Genomic DNA, 24,921 nt, shown 5'->3' on the forward strand with positions numbered 1-24,921 from the left:
TCCCTTCAGCTAGCTGGGCTACATTAACTAGTTTTTTGAAGGTACAAAAGTGGAAATATAGCTGTTTTTAAATGGAGTTTACTTGCTTCTTCAGGTGCTTTAGAAAGAGTTTTCCATCTTCTCTTGCTTGCCTAGCTAAAAACTCTTGCTGTCCATAGCCAGAGTGATAACCCAGCGTGTCTGTGACAATGGCACTCAATGGCCTATGCAAGAAGCAGGGAAACAGTGATGTCAAAGACTGGACCCTCACTTTTACAAGTAAGATGATTCTTTTGAGATGATTTATATGCAGTCTGCCAGTCCTGATTTGGCCAAAATGAGTGCTTCTTACTGTCCACATGAACCAGTTCTAGCAGCCGGCTGCAATACCAGGTTTTGTTTAATCAGTGTTTAATCTGCACCTCCCAGCACCCTGGTCTTTCGCAGCTGAGGAAAGTACTTCCACAAGCATTAACTTCACTGATGAAACTGGGATGTAAGAGAACTTGTCCTCTTCTGATACTTATGTGGACTTCATTGAACAGTTTAAGAAAAAAACAAAAACCAAAACACAAATGCACTCTTGGCAGTGCAGTGTGTATCTACTTAGAACTTGCTGATTAGCATGCTAGCTAAGTCTAGTACTGCTTCAGTATTTGTAAAGACCTTGTGAAAAAAGAACACACGGATTTCCAGAGGAACTTAACAAGACCTTTGTCAGGAATAAGAACATTTTTCTGTGAAAGTACAAAGCTTAATTTCCCAAGGCATGATAACACAGTGCTGGTTTTGGGGAGATAAGTGTTTGAATGTGATAACATCTTTTTTTCCCCTTTTAATTATACAATTATTTCTGCTATCCTCTTGCTATGAAGCCAAAAGGAGCATAGCACAAACCTGCTTTCTTCAGATAGTTTTGGCCAAGTATAGGCTTCCTCCAGATAGAAGTCTTCCCTTATTGTTTCTGTTGTAGGCGAGACCTGCTGCATGTTTGCTTATTTTAGAAAAGCATTGAGTATGCTTAATTGCTTTCCTCCATTTCAGCAACAATACATAGTCACATTTTGACTTGTGAAATGAAGTCACAGTTGTCAGCTGGTACTCTCGTGCTTTCTCTTGATACTGCCAGCTGTATGCAGCCTGACCATAGACATTTAACCTCTTCATGCCTCCATGCTATCTATAAAATGTAATTAGGATAAGAAAAATACAAGTCTTGAGATCTTCTCTGTAAATTTCCCTGCTAAGCTACAACAAACTATTTCAACTACATTTTGCAGTGTAGGGGTACCTGTCACTTAAAGATGTAGCTGAAGAGGAATGTGATGGCAATGTCTACAGTATATGTAAATTGCAATTCCACTCCTACCCCAGGTAGCGTGAGAAAGCAGGTACTACAGAGCTCTTGGGACCTCCAGTCAACAACATCAATGAGAATGAAGGCAGGGCAATCCACTTCTAGCCTCAGGGAGAAAAGGCTGGCCAGCAAATTATCTTTGTTATGCTGGTGTATCAATAACACCAGCATTTATATTAACCATGTGCCCCTCTCACATGCATGTCATGAACCTTCTGCAGTTCCAAAGCAAAATCAGGAAAAGGAGTGAAAGCTGCATTGTCCTGTCAGCAAAACCCCCTGAATGAGAGGATTACTCTTGATTTCCTGAGCACACTTTGTTTTATAAACTGTTACCAGCTGTTCTGCTCTAGTTCCCTAGCACAGAACTAAGAAATATAAAGATGTTTTTCTGCGCAACTTCTACCTCTGTGAAGCTGACCCATTATCTTATATTCTGAGTGCAAGTACTCAGTCAGACCTTTCCCAGCTATGATTTCACGCTGTAAGAGCTGCAGTTGGAATACAAAGGGGATGTTCAGGAGCTGATCCTTCCATAGGAAGAAAACACTGGGAAGAAAGGAAAAGGCAGATCAGTCAGCACCAATGCCTATCAGGGTGCATCCGCCTTTTAAAAGCTTTGGGTAGTTTAAGATCTCTAGGTCTATTTATTCTGTCTCTTAGTTACTAGACAATAGATATTTGTACAGAATGATAAAGAAGAGTTACATCTATTTTGTATAGAGGAGACTTCCTACACAGGTCTGTTTTTCTGGACAGCAGCAATTCCTATATGGGTTTGACATACCAGTTTTCTTCAGGAAGATCTCACACATGTTCCAACCAAGCTGTTGAACTTTCTCAGGCCAGTAAATTCCAAGACTGCAGTACTGCTTGGTGTCATTAGGCATCTGCCTTTTATTGTGATCATCCCTAGCTGTTTTCGTGGCTTGGCAAGCTCTCTACTTAATTGTGATCATGAAACAATAGGCTACAGCCTTCTTAGTTAACTTTCTTGAGTACTTAATTCTCTCAGCCCCTGTCCAAAGCTGCAGTAATGTGAATCAAAGCCCAAAACAGATTTTCTTGCAACAGAAATGCAAGAGCCAATGACGAAAGCAGCTTCCAGAGTAAGAATTCCCTTTGCCCCACTCTTTTATCACCTGTGGGAAAATGGAGACACGTGACGATCAACACATAGTGCCCCAAACCCTGGAAGCCATAAAATGCAATTGATCACTCAATTTCTGGATGAAGCCACATGATGGTAATTGAGGGGAAAAAAATGGGTCACTTTTAAAATTTCTTTCCTGCTTACATGGTTCCCTGGCTGCATACCAACTTGAGCAAAATTGTGTTATACTTTATGATCTCTGCATCATTAAAGTAAAGAAATTAGTGTTGTGTTCAGATCGGGAAAAAAAAATTATAAACAACACTTGTCTGTACAGTTCTATCAGTTTTCCTGTTTGTACTACAGAGGGCTGTTAAGCAGCTGCTACATAGACTCAATCTACCATTTTTTAGAGCTGAAGTAATTAATGGTAAGTGCAGTTTTTTTTTTTTTTTTAATCTTTTAGGTAGTCAGATAAAAGGAGCTAAAAACGATTGCTTTGGAGAAGTGACTATATTAGATTTCTCTGGTAGAGAGGAGTACTGCCTTGCATGCCAATGCCCTCATTTGCTAGGCACTCCTATATTTTCTTTATTGCTGTGCAAAAGTGTAAGGAGATTTAGCTATTTTCAAGTTGCTACATTGCTCTTGCCCGTATTTTTCTTCCTAACTGCAATACAAGTAAAGTATAGCCATCAAAGTCAGTGTGGTCCTTTTGTACTTTGCCAAATCAAAGAGACCTGTGAACAATTGGAAGAGCCTGATTTGGCTGCATAATTTCATAAATAAAACCACAGGGACTTGGATGACTGCAGCCACTGAACTTTTATCAGTTTCAGAGACTATTTATGTGAAGTATGAGAAACACTGGCTGCTATCACCAGTTGGGCCCTTCCCCTGATGAATAATCTTTGCCCTTCTTCCTTGCCTCCTTTCACATGTGTTGTGGGAGCTGCTTGGGTGCCCCAGTGATAAATGCTTTATCACTATTACAATGCTAAAAAATGCTAAACATTGGGCTTTGTTGGGCTTCCACACTCTCTTGTTTTGCCTACATCAAGATCAACGGCTGGGAGTGCTGCCTAGGAAAATTCTTTAAAATATGACTTAAGACCCTGCAGCTGGTCAAACTGCCTGGTACCACTTGGAGATTTCTTGGGAAGGAAAGAAGGCATAACTACCTTGCGCTGGAAGATTTTGCTTTATCTTTTCCTAATCATTCTGGATACTGTGCCAGCTGCAGAAAGTTCCCTCTAACTAATCAGTTCAAGAGCAATTTGACATAGTTCTTGTGTGGGAAGTTGATCCCAAAAGATGTAGGATGTGCCTGCTGCTCTCATTGATCCTAAAAGGAGCTGCACTGAAGGTGTATGCTCAGGAACAAGGCACCATGTTTGGGGCCTAAGGGTCCAGTAGTGAGGTGGAGGCCCCCAGATTTAGTGTTTTCCACTAAGCTGGGCCGGGAGCAATGCTGGTGAAATCGGAACTGATTGTTTTATAGGAACATCATGATAGCTGTGTATGGTTTGAGCTATCTGGGCATCCTGTTGAGCTCTGCCTTCTAATGCTTTTAGTACAACTCCCAGCTAGCTTAAATGAAGAAGCAGCTCTCTTCTAGAACAGTTGCATCTAAGCTGATATACTTTCTCTTTGGATACACTCATTTTTTTTCTCTAGCAAATTAATGTTTTCATAGCTTACGGATTAAACATGCTCTGTGACTTCTTCCTCCAGCTTTCTTTCTTCTACAGGGAAGTAAAGTCAGCGAGCACTAAAACACAGGAGGAACAAGAGGACTTAACTATCAGAAAAAACGCTTCACATTGAACCTCAGGGCTTGGGAAATAAGAAATGATGGACTGCTTTTCAGCAGGCAGCAGCTTTCAGTAATCCTTAACTGGAAGGGCAGGTCTGAGCAAACCAAAGAAAAACAGCTGAATCACTATGAATGAAAGAAATGGCTGGGCCAATACTATGATAAGATTTGATGCATGTGATTGAACACAGATTCCCTCAGAACCAAGACTGACTTTCTGCAATGGTCAGTACATGAACCTCTACAAAAGCATTAAGAGAACTGTCCTTCCCCTAAGGGAGCTTGTCTTTTCTCTGCCACCTGTACTACTGTCTCTGTTTTCTGCAATATTGCTTAATGCGCCTCTTAGGATAAGACCAGAAGGAGAACACAAGCTGAGAAATAATGGGGTAAAGGGAGCCTAGGAAATAAGAGAAGGGGTGAAAGAGAGAACTAGAAGTTAACAGGAGAAAAGATAGAAAATATTATGAATCCTAAAATAAATAATGCAGATAGGAAAAATAAATCCACTGAAGGAAATAGGAAGGCTTGTACAAGAATGAAAGAAAAACAGTGAATGACATGCGAAGTGGCTTTGTGAAATGGCATATGGCATCAACCCAGAAATGAGGGACCTTGAGGTGAAGCTGTGCCTCCAGGTGCTGCAGCTATGGGGAAAAGACTGTGTATGAGGCACTTCCAAGCTTTCCCTTCTGTTACACTTATTTTCTCCTACGCTATATATTCTGGTGGATTTTGTATATCTACATAGCTTTATTACACAACACTTTAATGGCAGGTGCAGTTTCTGAGAAAGACTGATACATGTTGTAGTATGTGTAGGTACATTAGCTCACCTTGACTGGATAAAAAGTAGCTTTCAAGTACTTCGTATGCAGACAGTCTTGAACAAACAGCAATAATATGTACTTGCCCTAGGACATTTGCTATTACTAGTTGAACTGTTAAGAAACATGTTTGCTATTGCTGAAAGCATGAGGAATATCAGGTGTATTACGACATGAGGCCATCTAACTGAAGTGCCACTTTCTTTACCTAAAAGAAACACTGCCCCTTTTAATGCCTATGGAAAAGTCAAGAACAAGCAAAGAACTCAAATCTGTGACAGAGAGTTTGTCAGATCAGCTTGGTTTCTGATGGTGGGGGGAAATAATGGAAGGTTTATATGTTTAATCCTCATAGGATGACAGAAAGTACTGAGTGCTCCCTTCCTTCCACACCTGAAACAATTTAACTGAAAGCAAAGATCCAGTGCCTTGAAAAGGTATGTGAGGAGCTCCTACAAGGAAACGAAGCTATAGGATACCTTTCTGCATGGCTGAGCATCCACAGTTTGTCCTGTCTCGTTTTCTCCCTACAGGATCAATGCTAGTGGCTACAAGACTCCAAAGTCCAGGAAAAAGATGAATCTGCAACTTTTCACCTGAACTTATTTTAATGTTGAAAGCCCAGTACTTGGTGCTGGCTCCATTTTTAGCATGGAAAGCAAACAAATGTTCAGAAAGCTGTATTTCAGCTGTCAGGAATTTGGCTAAAGCAAACAACCAATGAACCTTAAAACAATAAAAGTAAAATAATAATAATTTAAATCCCCCTGGTTCTTTCCTGCTAACAGCAGACTCATATCTGATGTGCTTTGGCACTGATTCTGCAGTCCTTCTTAGTTTCGAGATTTTAGAGGGAGTTCAGTCTGACTGACAAGAAGCACAAGTCCACAGCTTCAAGTCCATAAATCCTTATATTAACCTGAAAACTATCACTCACCTTTAAAGCTGCCCCAATAAAGGACCACTCACCTTTTTGGTGTGATTTCCTAAGGATATAAGGCCTGCGTAGTCTCACTGTGTCTGTATATCCATCTTCACAATAATTTGGAGGGCTTTTGGCAATTTCACCTGACCTTGTCAGAGAGGTAAAAGTACTAAACGTATTGTGATCCTGTATGTTTCATGAATGTAGGTAGTCAAGGATTGAGAATAAAACAATATTCCTCGACAAGGAGTAATGATAGCGTGAGGTGTTCTCAACCTTCATGCTCAGGGGAGAAACTGACGCCTACGTTAAGAGAAGAGGCAAAGATTTGCTAAAATTATTAGTGTGAGACCATACAGCCCACTAAAATACTTGACACAAACTCTCAGCAACTGTAACTTGGGCTCTGAAGGATAAAATTATTCTTCAAAATATGACAGACATCCTTCCTGTCTGGCTCTAAGATTCCTATATGGCATAAACCACCTGGTAAGAACATTCCCCACAGATGTCAGTGGGGACAGTGTGTTATTCTGAATGCTGTACTTTCTATTTCTAAAAGCATTGGTTTGGGATGGGTTTTATCCACAGTTTTCTTGTCATTCACACTAAATGTCTGCTTTTTACAGACAGTTGCAGTGGCAGAATGTTTTTCATAACTGCATTGATATAAAAATGTTTATACTCGTAAGCATTATTGTGGCTCAGAAATTTTGCTCAAGGAAGCAGGAGTTACAGTAATTGAAGTGACTTTTATAGTGGTAAAACCCTTCTTAATGCATCTTCTAGACCAGTTTTTTTTTTTTTTTTGTTTTTTTTTTTTTTTTTTTTTTCTTGTTTAATATTTAAACAGAAGGCTGGGATGCATACATGAAAGTAATCTGCATCTCTGATTCCTGTTCCTTATTGACCCAGTTTGCTGTAGATATTTAACTAAATGTACCATTAATACGTAAGTTGAATAGGCAAATTCTGCTTTACTGTAATCTTCCTAGCTTGGCTGGCATCTCTTCTCTCTGAAAATAACATTTAGATGACTTGACTTCAAGGAACAAGGAACCTCCTTCTCACATTTGTGATAAGTATGCAGCCATAAAAGGGAAAGACTCTTAAGAAGCACAGCAAGGGGAAATTCAACTGCAAAGTTTAGTAACACACAGAACACAATCTTTGTGTTTCATTTTATTGTTGTGAAACACAAACAAGATAATCTGGAATGGCAGTACCTCCCTTAGCACACCGTATCCTTTTGTTTCCTTGCAGCAGGGTATCACAACTCTCTTAAATACATAATGCTGCACTTATGGATATTATGAGAGTGGCTAATGGCTGTGTCATTGCATCCAGACTTGAGATTCCCACTCCACTCATAGGTTAGATTTATGTGACTTTGGGACAGTTATTTTACAGATGGAAATTTGATGTAGAGTAGGTAAAGTGAAGGTAGTAATAGTAATTCTGTAGTAATCCGATGTGAGTAAAATCATTTTATATTTATGATGCTTTCAGATAGTGTCATAAAGAAACCCACAGAATCACAGGAACACATTTGTCATTGTGAAGATTCATGTTTTGTTATTCGAGGATAGGAATAATTCTGCCTGATTTTTCTGTTATCCGTGCCCATATCAGAGATGTCTTTCTAAGATTTTCACATCCAAGATTTGGACAAAAGCAAAGTTAATTAAACTCAGGAGACTAACCGGGAGTTTTAGCTTTTGCTCAGCAGAGAGAACTGTGAAGCTGATGATGGATTGAAACATCGCTAGCAAGAAGGGAGGAAAGACCAAAGACAATGAGCTCCTGCCAATTCTCATGCAGGATTCCTCTAGTCACATAGTATGCACTGAACACTGCGAAGGAGATGGGAAAGATCAGTTACAGGTGAACACAGATTGCACATGGTGCTATTTTTCAATATACTTGATCTAGGTGACAAAATGGAAGTATCAAGGCTGGGCAATCCTTAGTCAAGAGCATATTTTCATTCTTACCAAGGAGCCTGAATCTGATACTTCAAGTCAGATGCTGTGAGTACTCTTCCCTTTGTTTAGCACACAAAGAATGAATTATTTCATTGGACTTTTGAAGTACTTGTGAAGTAACACTTTGAATATAACAACATATTAGCTATCCAAACTAATTAACAGCTGTGGTATATTTTATGAAACGAATACTATACTGAGCAATATATTTGGGTTAAATGAAGCAAAAATATTTATATATATATTTTTTAAGAATTAAAATTACGTAATCTTTCTAGTAAGTAATTCAAGTGACTAGGAATAGGAATAGGAATATACTACTCATATACATACGGTATTGTTTGTGTGGCTCTGACAGCTATGTGTGTTGAAATTTACTTAGACTGGATTCATAACAGTTCATTTGTGTTGTGGAAATTTTGAAACACACCGCCCACCAAACTGTAGTCCAGAAAGACATTGGTTCAGGAAAGTTCTGAGGTAATGTTTTCTGAAATACATCAAAAAAAAAACACCGCTCAGTACCACAGTCAGCTGTCACTGTTGAAGTCTACAAAGTTTAAATAAAGAAAAATCTTTCCTTTTATAAAAACAGGAATCAGTGCTTTGTTCCTGTGTAGGATGCTCCTGCAAACACTAGCTCATTCTTACTGTAGACAAAGTAACAATATATATTTTTTCCCCAGAGTTTTACTTCCTGGATTCGGCACATGAAGTAATCTAGTTTTTCTAGCCTGGGACAAAGGGTCATAAAAGTTTTCAAAGTAACATAGCAACTTCAGCTGCTCTAAAGAAATTTTAAGGTGAATGAACTTCCTTTTTCTCTTTCATTAAAGTAATTACGAAAACTGAAAATGATTAGCAAACTAAAAGTGAATCGTGATTCTTTTTCACGTTATGACCTCAGGAAGACCTGAAAGATGCAGGACGTTATTTCCATGTTTTGCAAATTCATCTGCTAAAACAGAAGTCTGTACAAGTAACTTGGAAACTAACTTTTCCCAGACTGCTGTTTGCAGAGATGGCATACGCACATTGCTGAGATAAAAGCCATCCCCTTGTTTTTTGGAAAATGAAGGCTACAACAAATTAAATACAAAACTGCCTTTGAAGTAACTTTATAGTGGTAAGTCCAAATGATTCGTACAACTGGGGCATCTATTTTTCTTTAAAGAACTAATATCATTTTTTGTCAGTCTTTGTCTAGCCTACAGAAAATGTGGGTTTGGCATGTTTATGTTTAGCTTACACATCTTTAAAATCACAAGGCAAGCCAATTATGCTTTTAACCTGTTCTGTGAATGTTATCGTTACCAACTAATGTGTTACAACAATAACTTATGTTTTTCTTATATTTGTTAATTAAAACTTTGAGATCTGAAGAAATGTTTTTAAAAATATATTGTTTCTCCTGACCTAAGCCAGAGGTTTGTGAGAGGTGTGAATTTCTTCCCATGTTTGCTGCAGTACAGAACGCTAATTATCAATAGGAGGTAGGAGGGAAAAAAAGATTAGAAAGCACGTTTTTGCCTTCCTGATATACAATATCATAATTCATTTGGTTTCTTATGAAGGTTCTTCATTTTTCTCTCTGAAGCACAAAACAATGATTGCTAACAAAACCAGACTGGAGGCACCAGTGTTCTAAGATTGCATTTTTCTGTTGGTATGCAGATCTTGTGTGAAAAGCTGCTAATCCAACCAGCATTTTAGAATAAATGTGTTGTTTGTATGTGCCTAATTATAGAGTCTGGAGCAAAGCTATTGTCTTTGTTCCCTTTGGGTGGAAAACATAAAGCTGGACAGCAATGACTGCTTATGATCGATGTGAAGCTCAGCTGTCCTGCACAGACACAAGGTGTTACACCCCTGAGTGTTTTGGCCAGCTAGCTAACAGCCAAAACTTGCTAAAAACACTAACGAGGACTTCCTGACATACTTAGGGCTGCATTGATTTTCATGTTAAGTTTCATTTCTATTTAATATGAATGGACCCAGGAATATGAATATACAGTTTCTGCTGAAGCTATATTAGGACATATCCAAGGAAGTCTGGATTTTGCTACTAGTAGGACATAACTTATTAAACACAAAGAAGGCTTTAAGAAAAATTAGGTCCATATTTTTCTTCACTGAAATATTTCAGGTGAAGCAACATCCTTGCAGGAACGTAACAAAGAGAGAGAACTTAGCATTTTCTTATGTTTCAGATCAAATTGCATATACTTGGTTTCTTGCAAAGTAAGAAGGTTCCTTGAAACCAGCTACCACTCAGAAATAAGCACTGCCTATCTCAGGACATATGCATTCTGGGGCAAGCCTTGGAGTGTGGACACCCCTGAATTCCCTAACAGACGACAGCACAGGCTGAAATGGGAAATGGGATTTTTTTTTTCTGGCACTGATGAACATTTGGTAATCTTTCAGAAAATGAAAGGTTGTCATCACTACATCTGCCTAATGAAACGCCATGAAGCTAACTGCAGCAAAATTTTCTATAACCTGAATGTTTTTTCACACTGTTCACACATAAAGGTGTTTTGGATGACAGCAATCTCTTGCTGATCCCCTCTCTAAAATACTACTGGCAAAAGTAACAATGCCAAAAGTGTCTAACTCCTTAGTAGAAGATTCTACACGTCTCTCCATCTATCATGCCAGATGGAGAGAAATAAGAAACTTTTTTCTCCTTAATTACTACTTTAGCAAAAAAGTGTATGTTTTGAAATACAGTTTGTTTCTTACCAACTCCAACTAACTGTGTAAGAGAAATGGTGAAATCTTCCTCAGCTTGTGGAACAAGCGTCTCTATGGTTAGCCCTGTTACACTTAGCAGAGACCAAACAGTCACAGAAATAGATCTTCCCCGGGAATGATAGCTCTGAACAAGGCTTTATCTGCAAAGGAAGAATATTTTTAATCTCTTATCACAGCACAAACTGTTTGCTCTTCCTAAAAAACGCATTAAAGCAAGTAGGTAATTGACACAAGCGCAGGGTTTTCCTGGGAAAAAGAAAGATAAATGTTTTACAATGGAATCGAAACTTCAAAATGCTGAGGAAGGGAGAACTCTGCTGGTAAGTGATCTCAGCCCAGATTTTCCTGCTTTATCCCAACAAACCGCATCCTGCTTTTCTATCACAGCACACGTGGTCAGCACGTAGCTTTCTCCCAGTAACCCTTCCCGAGATTTTTAGAAAACTGCGAAGAAAGGGCCACGTTTCTGTGCAACGCACGAAGGATTCGTGCCTTTTTTCCGAAGGATTTGAGGTGGTTTTTTCTGTTTACTTTGTTTTCTTCCGGGGGCGGCGGGGACGTCACTTCCCCGCCCGTTACCGGCAGCTCCCGGCGGCGGAGCCTTGGCTCTTTGCACTGAATCGACTCATTTATTCTCTCCTTTTTACCCTAAAACCGCCTTGATTTTACTGACTCAGCCCTACCCCGGGCTGCGGGACCGGCCCCGAGGTGCAAGGTGGGCAGGATGGGGCCACCGGGCGTGCAGTTGGGCTACAAGGAGGGCTTGGGCGACCTCAGCTGGTTTGGGCATCCCTTTGTGCAGGAGGCACCAGTACATCCAGATTGCGTTCGTGGTCTGCCTTTATAAACGTCTCGGGTGCTCTCGTTGTCGTTTAGGACATCACTTAATATTTATTGCTTACTGGGAAGGAGGAATTGCATGGCAATTGCTGCAGGCAGCGTGTGGGTGCCTTGTGTGCTGTGGCTGACATGCACGCCGACCTCTGGTCTTTTTTTCTTTTGCTGTCAGGCCAGCCCTGCTTTCTCAAATACTTGCAACTTTTTTTTTTGAGGTTTTCTGTGTGGGATATAGGACTGACCTTACAGAGGGCTTTGTGGATGTTCCCAAAAGGTATCAGTCTGTGTGCATTAAGAAGGGGCCGGAAGAACCGTAGCAATGACTTTTTATCTTCCCTGTCAGATGGTGATCATTCCAAAGTCCAGAGCTCTTCCAATCGTGGACGAATGAGTGCGATAAGGAACCAGCGGTGTCACGTGCAATGGTGATGGTCAGAAACTGCTTTGCTGTACAAGACACAATGAGAGCTTCCGACTCAGAGGTATCTGCTTCAAGGTCAGCTCTATGACAGCACCATTTTATATTAAATCTGTAACTGTGCTAAGCTGGAGTTGCAAGAGTTAGTTAAAAAGCACAGAATCTGTAGTGCTAGAAATGTTATTTTTTATTTTCATAGTCAGCAGTGTCTAGGCACAGTGTGTGTAACTTTTAAAAGACACCATATTTCCTCTTTCACCTGCCTAATTTGTTTCTTATCACTGTATGTGCTAATCTTTAAACATTTTTAGCCTTTCAGTTCTAAGGTCAGACTCTGGCCATATTGAGCAATTGTGTTGTTGCCTTTTTTTATTTTTGACAGTTTCTTAAAGGTTAAAACTGCATTTTCTCATGAAAAGAAAGCTAAATTAATACTATTATGAGGATTTTTGGAGCATGCCTGATTATCGCATTGAAACAATATCCGAGTTGATTTTTTTTCCTCTTGCCTTTTGCTTTTTTATAAAACATGGCTGAACGTGTTTTCAAACAAGATGAGTGGGGGTTGTTAGAGTTGGGCGAAGGCAGCCCAGCTGACTGCATTTCCCTAATCTGCAGCTCTGGTAAAAGCTCAGCGAAGGCCAGCTGCAGAATGTTTCGAGCTCCTGTTATGTACCTCAGCACTTGCAATGGGCTTTTCACCAGCTGCCTCGCACTTGTGGCTCTGCAGTTGTTCTTCTTTGGTGGAGTGATGTGACACAAACCTTCCCTTCACCAGATAAAGGAAAACTTATTTTGCTTGCTTGTAAATTGCATTAGACAATTTTACTGCTGTAAAACTTTACATGAGGTCTATTTCGTGTTCTCTTACCTACTTCAGTGTGGAGTGTTATAGTTGCATTTTAAAACATTTTTATGAAAACTAATGCAAAAATGCAGCGTGCACGTTCTTGTTAATTTGTGTTGCCTCTGCATTTTGTTTTCAGCAAAACATGAGGTGTCTTCTTTTTCCATAGTAAACTCTTCATGTAGGCTTCATACTGCTGTCACAACAATGTGGTTAAACAGCACAGGTGTGGATTAAGAGTAGATGATGTGCCCTAATCCTAGTAGGGATTAAGAGCAGCACTTTCCCTGCAGCCTTAAGTTTCAGTGAAGAACGGTTTCCATGGCTTGGTCCAATACTCATTTATTGTAGCAGGAGCGAGTGAAGGGGCTACCATGTATTACAGAAGCTGTGAGCTGGTGCTTATTAAACTGTGACACCGCTTCCACAGAAGGCACCATGCAGATAGCTGTTATTTCTATATATTCATGCCGTCTGGCTGGCAGCAAAATGATGTGTATTCCTACAAAGGCCACCTGTACACAATAGAAAATAGTGTAAGTGATTAAGTAACCAAACTGTGATGGACTGTGATCAGTTTGATGCGAGTCTAGGAGTCAGTGCTGTTTTTCTCATCCAAGTATGACTACCCTGTTAAAAACTGAGGGGAAAGCAGTATTTTTTAATTAAAATTAGATGCTTGAAGACGTTAGCTGCATGTGCATTTATTTTCTTCACTCTTAAAAGTTCCCTGAGAACAGGTTTTGCTCTGTTTCCATTTTAAGTTTGAAATGAATGCAGCCCTAAGTAGACTTTGAACTACTGAGAGTAGTTACTTCTTGTAAGTCAAAATTTGAGGCTTTCAAAGTTTATGTTCCCTGTGTTTTAAACTTTAATGCTTTTTATTATTATTATTATTAATACAGTTGAAAATGGGAGAAGATGCAAGGAAGAACGTAAAATGTGCAGCATGCTTCTCATTCTTGTGAGCTGGAATGTTTACATGCAATGTTTGCACGTAATCCAACAGAAAACAGTCTACCAACTAGTGCCACGTTTTCATCTATTGGTAAACATAGCTGCTGGTTGCTCTTAAGGGAGGATGACTGAATTACTTCCAGATGGAGAACTCTTTCAGCCAATTTAAGACTTTGGAGTTGATTTAAGGCAGCAGGTCAGTAATTTAGGGGTGTGTTTTTTCTTACTGCTGTTCTGCTTCCTGCCACATGTGGAATCGGTGATATAAAATACAAAAATGCAGTGCTACTGAAGGTGGAAGTTTGTTGTGTGTAATTGTTTTTGTTTTTAACTGAGTAGTGTAAATAGGAAAAGTATTAACAAAGTTTTGGTAGCTTAACAATTTTAAAGGTATAGTGGTTTTTTTTGCTCATTTATTTCTTTCTAAAATACATGAAAAATGACAAATAAAGAACCAGGTTTTCATAGCAAATTATCGTAAATAATGAATCTTGTTTTTCTCATGTTATGCTAATTTTGTTTTAAGCTAGATAACATGAGTATATGGTTTAACAGGAATGTGTCAGGTGTTGTACCTCCAATGTGCTGCTAACATGATTCCCTGATAAATGGAAAGGGATAAGGTGATGGGGAGCAAACGTTCTATGCATGGCTGTCACAACAGAAATAGAGCACACAAGGAGTGGAAATTTTCCATAAAAAGTAGAATATGTCAACTGACGTCATATAATTAATTTTTAGTGCCTCTTCATGATTATTTTTTGTTGTTCAGATGGCACATTGGACATTATAAAAGCATGAAGAAAATAGTGTATCCTCTTCACTTATTAACAAAATCAGGGCAGGTGCAGTAGCTCTTCTTTAGAACCCTCGTATTTTATCTTACCATTGCTTATTTCCTGTGTTGTCACTGTTTGATGCACTGTAGCGTTATGATCTTATTTCAGACATCTCTTCCACAATGTCCAATGATTAACTAACCATACAAGAACCACTTTATTTGCATAAGGCCCACCATATTACCTGTCCAGCAAACGTAGTTTTAGATTAAAAAAAAATAAAAATACAACATTTAAACTCTAATTTCCCATAGTGCTTATTTGTTGAGGAGCAAAAGACTTTGTTGTTTCATTCCCATCTGATAACTTTTTTTCTTTTGCTCCTAAAACACAGAGTGCAAATTAGAAAGCTATAAATCCGACCACGTATTTTGTTGTTCCAGATAAGCTGCTCAAGTGCTCTTTCTTTCTTTGGACTTTATTAGCGTTATGATACTACCTAACATTACATAATTTGAGAAAAGTAAAGGTCATAGTCACATTAGCAGTGCAAAATTCAGCCAGAAAGACTGAAGACAAGATACTGTTCATCTTTTATAAATGGCAAGTAAAAATGTGGTATTCTTGTTAGGGATTTAAAGTGTTGTTATGGTCATGGCTAAATTTTGTTTTCTTTCTGTTTTTTCATTCTTAGGCAGAAACAGTGGAACAGAGCACATGAAGAAGCATCTTAAGCTTATGCAAGATGTTATTTGGAGGACCAAATACGCTTTTAGAGGCCATTGGAGATGAAAGATTAATCACATGATTTTTCTGTTCCCTCGAAGTGCTGTTCTGTGCTAAGTCAATGTTGCTTTGTATTAAGGACGGATACTAGTTTGTTAATGTCACCATGTCAACTGCAACAAGTGTTGAGACACCGGAGGAACCTAACCCTCCCCTCCTTGAAGAAAAGCCAAAGGGAAAACCACTATTTCATTTGGGTTCACTCTTTGCTAACAGGAGTGAAAAATTTGTAATTGCGAGGAGTGATAGTGTACCAGAGGAGAATGTTCTGAAAATAACTATCACAGAGACTACAGTCATTGAGTCAGACTTGGGCATCTGGAATTCTCATGCTCTCATCTACCTCACTTTGTGGTTTTTCTTCAGCTTTTGCACTCTTTTTCTTAACAAATACATCCTTTCATTACTGGAAGGAGAGCCCAGCATGCTAGGTAATCCTACCTTTCATTTATGCTTCAATACCAGTAAGATATTTGACAATTACAGCTCCTCCTATATAAAGTTGAGGGAGTAAATGGTTCAGCTGAAAAGGTCCGAGTTAGGAGATGTGGGTGTGGATTTTGGGGCTGAGAACTTGTAATCTTAACTTTTAAATGAGTTTCTGATGCTGTCCTTTCCTTCTCTTGTCCCTCCACGTGCTGGAAGACGCAATGAAATTCTGCTCATAGAGGAGCTGTAAAATAGTGTTTGAGAAATAAGAGCTGGGGGCGGGGGGGGGGGGTGTAATTAAATTTTTGGTTTTCTCTGCAAGAGGGTAGTGTGGGTTCTTGAAAAATGTAATAAAACAGAGTAAGCCGATGATAGTCTACAGAACTGATTAACTTGTTTGATTAACGAGGTGATTAACTTGTTTATGTGTAAAAATGCAAGAGTTGTCTTCACGTGGACTTATAATTTTTTTTTAAGGGCAAACAAAAAGCATTTTAACTGTGATCTTGTTTTGTTCTGCTGCCTTGCTGGTAGATGTAAAGGGCTTTTGTGAGAATCCATATAGTCTAGAAACACTGCAGATAAGTTTATGTGAGAAATTTTCTCATGTTTGATCTGTGATGTTCCCATTGTCATCTTATTTTTTTCCTCATCTCCTTTAGGTGCTGTTCAAATGCTTTCAACCACCTTCATTGGCTGTATAAAAATGTTTGTTCCATGCTGCTTGTACCAGCACAAAACACGCATCTCTTATCCACCCAATTTCATCATGATAATGCTGTTTGTTGGATTAATGAGGTAAAAGGTTAAATTAGAGATATATCCCATTTGTTCATTGTATTCTGAACAGAAGCTATGTTTTTATTCTCTCTTCCTTTTCTTTCTTGCGTTCATAGAAAGACTGGAAGGTGTTTGGAAAAGACTACTCATCTTTCTTCCCCAAAATTACAAGATAATTTTATTTTTAGTTCCTATCAGTAAATGCTATGTTCATTTTTCCAACTGTCAATTTTTGGCTGGCTTTGCCTACCATCACTTTAACCTCTTTCATGAGATACTTCTCTTCATAACGTTATCTTTCCATTTACTTTCTTCCTCTTCTCTTTGAGGCTGATATTTGTTTAGTATAGTAGTATTTATTATGATGTTGCTTTGTTCTGTCACCTTTTCCAGCAACTTGCCTCAAGTGATACGGACTTAACATTTACCTTCCAAAAGTAATTATTTGCTGTGTGCTGGGATAGCATCAGTCTGTGGTCTAGGAGAGAAAAAAAAGACATGTAATTTGGTTTTCTCAACACTGCACAAATGGTAATAGGATAACAGTGCTGAAATTAACCATCAGGGCAGCAGTTATTAATTCAGAGCAGTTTTATTGTAATGTAATTGTTTAACGTATAGGTAAATATGTAGCATACCTAACTTGCAGCACAGATGGATAACTGCAAATGATGTGATTTCCTTAGCAGGTGCCGTGGAATAAAGCTGAACAGTTACTGCAGTTCAGTCAAGTTACCCCAATTTGATAACTTGATTGTTAGTTACGCCTTTCCATATTCTTAGTTACTGCAGGTAAAATTTAGGGAAAGTATAATGCAATTCTTCTCTGTGCTAGATATCTAACAGCAGCTGTTAAAGCGTTATTTTATTTTCTACTTAATTTCATTTGCTTTTCAATTACAGATTTGCAACAGTAGTCTTGGGGCTTGTCAGCTTGAAAAATGTGGCCGTTTCATTTGCAGAAACAGTTAAAAGCTCTGCACCTATATTCACTGTTATCATGTCTAGGATGATATTAGGGGAATACACTGGTGAGTACTGTTCTCTGTTTAAATATGACTTTAAAATGACATTTATATCTTGTATAATAGTGTCATTTATTTGGCCACGGACAGGGAGATACCACTGAAATAATGTAGGTAATTGCATACTGCTGAAAGAATCGTTCTTGTTGAACACAGTGTGTTGGGTGTTTATAAGTGAAAAAAGACTTGTTTTAATGTAGCTGTGTAAGGGCAGTGTTGCTCTGAAGTTGTTTTTCTGTCAAGACACTGTAATTGGAGCATTAAATAATTGAAGTTCTGTGTGTTTCTTCTTAGGAGGACAGCTTGCCTCTCAGAATTTAAAAACCTTGAATTTATTTACTGTGTTCACTCTCTTGCTAAAAACTTAATAGCTGGCTTACCACAGTTCAAGTTCCCAGTATAATTTCTTTGTAATTTGACGTGCAATTGCATACTATTTGCTTGAAGAGATTTTGCTTCTAGCCAGCTATAAATCACAGGAATTATACAGAAGCAATGTATAGATTGCTTTCTGATGCAAAACTGAAATGGCAAAAGGCTGAAATGATCCAGAGGAAGAAGAGTAGTCCAATCACAGAGTAAACAGGGAGAGTATAATTTTCTTCCATCATTTGGTGAAAAAGATGAAACAAAGACAGTCAGTCCATTTTTCTTCTCCGAGACAGGTATTTTTATCAGTCAGTACATGTCTGTATTGTTCTTGAGCGTGTTGCTATTGCCTGAGATCTCACTTTAGAACCTCTGAACTTTAAAATGCAGTCAAATAAGTTGCTTTCACTTTCTAATAGAGAAGTTAAGGTCAAATTTAAACTTTTTTTTAAAAAAAAAACTATATAGTTTCATATGTGGTAATGAAAGTATAGTAATTAAACTGGATTTACTATTTTCTTTCATTCTCAGGACTGCTGGTTAATCTCTCTCTCATTCCTGTTATGGGTGGGCTAGCTCTATGTACAGCTACTGAAATCAGTTTCAACATTCTAGGTTTCTCAGCAGCGTTATCTACTAACATCATGGACTGGTAAGGCTTAACGACAGGTACATGTGTGGAATAAAGGGGGGGAGGGTTGGCAATGGTTTATTTTTATTTAATTTATTTTAAGGTTATTTAATTTAATTTAGGGTTCTAAATGTTTCTGCTTCAGAGCAAAGGCTAAATAGTTATGAAAGTTGAAACTTAGGGTCCATGAGGAAATACAATGAGCATTTTTCACATGCGGTATATCAACATTTACATTAAGTCGCAGAGCAGATTGGGGTTTTCTGTGTAATAATCCTAAAAGAGCAGGAGATGAATGTGAAACACAGCTACTTAGAAAAATGGTCACATTTCACCTTGAGAGCGGTGGTGTTATGATTCTCATGTTCTTATTTAAAGTAACACTTTGAAATATGTATTGACTCACTCTTCTCATAAGGAAGTTATATATAGAATAAGGCATGACAGCATGTTAAGACTGAGCATGAAAGCTTCCAAAATGGGCTTCAGAACTGTTATTTTCAAGAGAGGTGCACTAGAGTAGCAATGCTATCTCCTAGAGCTTTTTTCCCCATTAATGTATTTTTCTATCCTTTCAAACTTACCATACTTTAAAATATTTCATTTAAATCTATGTAGTACTTAGAAGAAAGTAAAATTTAAGCCTAGCTTTGGTTGGAGATTGGGTGAGGGTGTGGAATGTGTAGGTGTATCTACTTATCTAAGAGGAACAGTTGTCTTTCTCATGGTTTGATTTGTTCGTCATAACTAATATCTACAGGTAAATGTTTTTTGTTTCTTTTCTAGTTTGCAGAATGTCTTTTCCAAAAAATTACTCAGTGGAGACAAATACAGATTTTCGTAAGTATTTAAATTTTTTCAGATTTGATTATAGATTGACCTTGGGCTGCATGAGGAATCAATGTATTTACAGTTATACTGGAGTAAGCTGCCATGAACTTTATGAACTTCTGAAACATGAACTTTACCATAAAATTCTACTGCTTGTGTTGGTCTTGAAAATATTTGCCTTTTACCTTCAGTCCGTCTTGGCCAACACAGAACACGAAACGCTATCTTTGCAAGAGATTGCTGAATGTGTTGTCCCCAGAGCTGAGTACACAACTACTCTGTATTACTTTTTATCGTATTTACAGACATCAAGGAGGCATGTATTTAAATTTAATGCAATTTTCTTCAGCTCTAAGAAAAAGAAAAATTTAATTTTATTTTTATTTGTCCTTTGTAGGGCCCCAGAGCTGCAGTTCTATACGAGTGCTGCTGCAGTTGTTATGCTTATTCCAGCTTGGATATTCTTCATGGTAACTTGAATTTGTTAACACTGGTTTGCCTTTTTTTTTTTTTTTTCTTGTGCATATGGTTAACCTTAATTTTGCTTTTAATTCCTCCATTTTTTTAAATCACCTTGAAATACACTTCATCTTTTGTTTGTAAGAGCTTTGTGGGGAGAATGTTGAAAGAAATGGTTTGTCACAGGCCTGAGTTGACCGGTGGCCCAAAAAGCCTGGGTTTATTTCAGGATTTTAGAGAGAAAAATCATGATTTTAAAGTTTTAGGTAAGATTTATATTTCAATTCTTTATGTATTTGTTGACTTTTTACCAATATTTATGTGGAGTGCAGGAATATTAACTCTCTAAAAGCAAAATTGAGGTGTGGTAAGTAAAATGTATCACAATAAATATGTATCCTTTGTATTTTGTCATTTCATTGCCATGCAGCAGTGTTCAAAAATACTTTGCTGGCAAGCTGAACACAATGGAAAATTCAGTCAGATAAGAACTCTTCCTAATCTTTTAGGAGTGAAAACTTGGAGAACATGAATGTGAGAACATGAACCTGTGCGAACATGAAAGAAGAGGGTGAAAATTCACTTTCAGATTTGCTTATAAATGAAATCCTTTTTTTTGCATTTAGGATGTGCCAGTGATTGGGAAAAGTGGAAGGAGCTTCAGCTACAACCAAGATGTTGTTGTACTTCTCTTAATAGATGGAGTCTTGTTCCACCTGCAAAGTGTTACAGCCTATGCCTTGATGGGAAAAATTTCTCCTGTGACTTTCAGGTAAAGCTGTCTTTCCATGTCAAGAACTCATTTTTTCTTAGTATTTCTGCTTGGAAACTAGGTAATTAATCTTTTGTGAAAAGAAATAATTTAAATGCAGAAATGTACCAAATGTAAGAAGAAGTCTTTTCACATCCAGATGACCAAAACTTCTTGGTTTGTTCCCTCGTTAGGTTTGTTCCTCAATGAAGTTAGTTTTCTCTACCTAACAGGCTATAAAAGCATGTGTTTATATTTGTGTATACAACAATTCTGGTTATTACAATATTGGTATCCTTTAGTTACTGGTTCTTTTTTGCTTAGAATGCTATATTACCTACATAGTGACAGCTCATTAGTGACGGACAGTTATGTTGCTGGTGTTGTCTTGGTATTGTCTGGGTGTATGTTTTAGCTAGAATTGAATTTCTAGTGCTGTACTGCATGCTTAAAACCAAAAACCTGAGATTACTTATTAATTCTAAAATTAAGATGAATTTAAAGACACTAGTGCCAATATACAACCGCTTTGGCTACAGTATTATGTTAAGTAGGAAAAGTGGAACCTCACTCGGTGTTTTAATAGCAAGTAAAACAGAGATCGCACTGCATTAAGGTGTGATCATGTGTGGGATATGAGAGCTTTCTTTGGCCCTAACTTCTGTAATTCCTTTCCAGTGTTGCTAGTACTGTGAAGCATGCGCTGTCAATCTGGCTAAGTATTATTGTGTTTGGTAACAAAATCACAAGCCTTTCAGCCATTGGGACTGTTCTAGTGACAATTGGAGTTCTGCTCTATAACAAGGCAAAGCAGCATCAGCAAGAAACCATACAGAGCCTGGCAGCTGCAGCCCCGCAACCCGCACAAAGCACGACTGAAGATACTGAGCCACTAATTTCCAAGGATTTGAAACCGTATGATTAATATGGTCACTTATTCTTACAACTTAGTGCAACTCAAAGGAGCTCTTCCTGAAAGCGGTTGTTTCTTCAGCTGTTGATGCTGATGTGGTTCCTTTGAATTCACAGCAGGTCAGACATGGGACTTGAAGCAGAGAGAAAACAATGAGAAGAACCCAGTAAGCCTTGATTTACTGAGAAACTGAAATACCAGAGGAACTAGTGTTACGTAATGTGGTAAATGTGGGTTTTCTGATCTCTTTTTGACTGCAAATAATACCCAAGCCTATATTAGAGAAGGAACTTCTGTATCTTGTACGAAAATGATTCCATTCTCCTTACCCAACAAAATAATGTGAAAACATTGCCCCATCCCTGTATTAGGCTTGCGGTGAAATGAAAATGGTGCATAACTGAAATTTCAAGTTTTTGGTTACTGTGCTGCATCCTCCATTACTTGTTTGTGTTGTAGAGCTGGAAGGTGAACCTCCCTCTCTTCCCCCCCAGTTCCTGTCTCAGCAAATGACTTATTTTGGTATACCTTTAGTTGAAGTAAACTGTAGAAATGAGTCCCAGCCCCAAAGAACTGATGAGGAGCTATTTCCAACTACAAAGCTAGCAATGAAACAGGATTTTTCTGCTAAAATTTAACATGCAACCAGGATGCAATATTTCCGTATTTAAAATACTGAAATGCAACTATATATACATACTGACACTATATAAACAGTGTTGGAATAAATAGGTGCAGTTACTTACAGGTTGCCAAAACTTTATCCCTTTTTTTTTTTTTTTTTTTTTTAAATAAAGGAGCCAGGATCTCTATATTTCTATCAGAAACCATTTTTATATACTTTTTTGTTTTATGTATTTTTATGATGACTTTTTTTTTAACATTGCTTCTAAGACTGCAGACTGCAACAAAAATGCTGCCTTTCAGAAACTCGGGGTTATTACCCTATGTGCAAGGTATTTCTGTCATTTCTGGTTGTGCAAAGAATCTTGAAGGTATCTGTGACAAAGGTAACTAAAGGGGACCATAAACTGAGGCTGATTATGAGTTATTTTTATGGAGAAGTTCTGTTTCATGGTTGATCAATGACTAAAAGCTTTAGTCTTTCCATTAAAATAATCTTAAATATTAGTAATTAATTTTGTGGGGGGAAAAAAACACAAAAAACATGTACCTACAAAAACCTTCAAGTGGACTTTTTGGTAATAAAACTCAGCTAAGAAACTGAGCTGATCTTTCAATAGTTGTCTCTGTTCTAAAAGATTTCTTGGCATTAAAAGTTTAGATAGTGGTAAAAAATAATTATTGTTTCTAATAGGAAGTTACAAGTGGAATTCTTGCAAAAATGAAGCTCATGCTTACATTTCCAATGTGAGGTATTCTGTTAGTTTGAGTGAACCATTCCTGTGGAGGGCAAAAATGTGTTTGCAAGACAGGCAATCTGAAGAAGCCTGTATTTTGGTTCTGTTTGAATAGCATGTGCTTGTGTCTTCTGCTTACTTCAGGTTATGTTCCTGTACATGACTGGGTGCCCAAGGTATATACCCTGAAGACTTAAGTAGGAGGGAAATGCTATTTTTTCATCATTGTGTGATGTCTTGTTTTATTTTGTCATTGCTTGTATCACTTGCAAAAAGCTGTGGACTGTGAGGTGGAGATCTATTTTTCAGGTGTTTTTGTTGTTATGCTTTCAAGAATCTCTGTATTTAGCAGAAAACAGTCTGTTTTGTATCATGTTTCTACTCTTGTGGGAGTACAAAAATGTAAATGGCTTTCTGGTTGTCTAACTCAGTTGTCAGGTAATGCCCTTCATCAACTGAGCTTTGTGTTAGAAGCTAGCAGACTTTTGCATTTCATATTATTTCATGGTAGTAGAAAACCTTTCTGAAACCGCAGCTGGGGAGGACTTTGGAAGTTGTAATTTCTAATACAGCTGGGTTTATTAGTAGCTGTTTTAGCCCTGCCTGTTTGGTGGCAGCATGATAATTCAGTTTTCCTAGAGGGTTTGTGTTCCGGTGTTTCTCTTGTGTACTTTTATAAGCAGAGTTCTTGGCCTTTATTTTTATTGGACTAGGTAAACCAGTCTTATTTACCGTCCACTTGTAAGACAGACGTTTTCTTTCCCCAGTCACCCTAGTGACTCTTAGCAGTTCTTCCTGTTTGGTAAAAAGGACCATTTTTTTCCACGTTGAAAATCCATTACTGTCTTATGCCTGAGCTCTCTGCCTTTTAAATGCTTTCTGTGATGGCAGTCATACTGCCCAATTTCTTTTGGAAATTCCTCTCCAGTAACACTCTACGATCCTACTGCATTTAGCACAGCCACGTTCTTGATACTTGTGCACTAAATCAAGACAAGCTCCATGACCAAGAATTATGTGGATTGTTTTATGTTTGCCAAGTATGTTCCTATAGAAACAGCACACCTTCCTTAATACAATGCTTCAAACTGTTGTGCAAATCTTAGCAGATATTTTGTTATATCAGTCTTTAATTTCACACATCATCTAATAAAACGAGGCGCTGACTACTTTGCACAGAAGCTCTTGGATTCTGGTAATTTGTTGGGTTAAAAGGCAGATCTTTGAGATGTATAAACCTTCAACAACAGTTCTCTGATTAGCCTTCCCCTTGGAAACCATGGAAAACTTCAAGTTTCCAAGAACAAATACGTATCCACTGAATAGTGGAAGGACGTTGTTATCCTCTGCAGAGGGCCATCTGTGCATCAGATTGGATATAGAGCTCTGTTTCTGGAATGCCATGCAAATCTCAGTATATAAATACCTAATTAATTAAATACGACTGTAGCTAATGAGCAGGATTGCTGCAGGTTTTACAAACAGAGCAACATTAGGCTTGTGTTATTTCAGCATTTTGCTTCTGGGGAGAGGATGTGTCACTTTTCAAAAACAAAATAAAGAAACGAGGTGAAATTTTATTTCTGTGGGCCTGCAGTGTTGAGCAGTGCTTGTTGAGCAGCACAAGTGCTTGTGGCAGAAGGCACACGCTGTGCTGTTACCTGCAGTGGTTTGTGGTCCTAAAACGATGTTATTTAAGATGGACAACAAAGTAGCTGTATATAGTATTTCCTGAGATGTGATGTAATCTCTTTACAGTTATGTTCCTTAACCATGTTAATGTGTTTCAAGTTGTGTACAGTCTTTAAAAGGGGAACTGGTTAGGAACTGCCCTTGTCACACTGGATTGCTGTAAATTCTCCTTGTATTAGTTCTGTTACCATTATGTGACTTGTTTAAGTGATCTTGGAATCATGCCTTACTCGAAGGAACAATAAAATCGGTTTGTGTGCTTTTTTAAAAATGTAATTAAAAGGACCTCAAGAATGATACACGCATTTACTGGGTAT

At 38.0% G+C, this 24,921-nt stretch overlaps 1 protein-coding gene across 6 annotated transcripts; it reads left to right on the forward strand.

Moving 5' to 3' along the window:
• Positions 1-11,279: 11,279 nt before the first annotated feature.
• On the forward strand, positions 11,280-24,879 carry LOC118177023 (solute carrier family 35 member E2A-like). 6 transcript variants are annotated; one of them, XM_035344372.1, is made up of 11 exons: positions 11,280-11,454; positions 11,920-12,072; positions 13,747-13,994; positions 15,282-15,794; positions 16,455-16,590; positions 17,476-17,603; positions 18,498-18,618; positions 19,384-19,437; positions 19,826-19,898; positions 20,514-20,659; positions 21,317-24,879. In XM_035344372.1, the coding sequence occupies exons 4-11, from the start codon at positions 15,470-15,472 to the stop codon at positions 21,561-21,563; spliced, it is 1,230 nt and encodes a 409-aa protein (XP_035200263.1). In that variant the 5' UTR covers positions 11,280-11,454; positions 11,920-12,072; positions 13,747-13,994; positions 15,282-15,469; the 3' UTR covers positions 21,564-24,879. The 6 variants fall into 6 exon arrangements, with proteins under 6 accessions (XP_035200263.1, XP_035200264.1, XP_035200262.1 ...); XM_035344373.1 differs by having other exon boundaries at positions 11,920-12,058; positions 15,272-15,794; XM_035344371.1 differs by having other exon boundaries at positions 11,920-12,058.
• Positions 24,880-24,921: the final 42 nt, after the last annotated feature.

This window comes from Oxyura jamaicensis, chromosome 21 (assembly GCF_011077185.1).
Source record: "Oxyura jamaicensis isolate SHBP4307 breed ruddy duck chromosome 21, BPBGC_Ojam_1.0, whole genome shotgun sequence".
Taxonomy (NCBI): Eukaryota; Metazoa; Chordata; class Aves; order Anseriformes; family Anatidae; genus Oxyura; species Oxyura jamaicensis.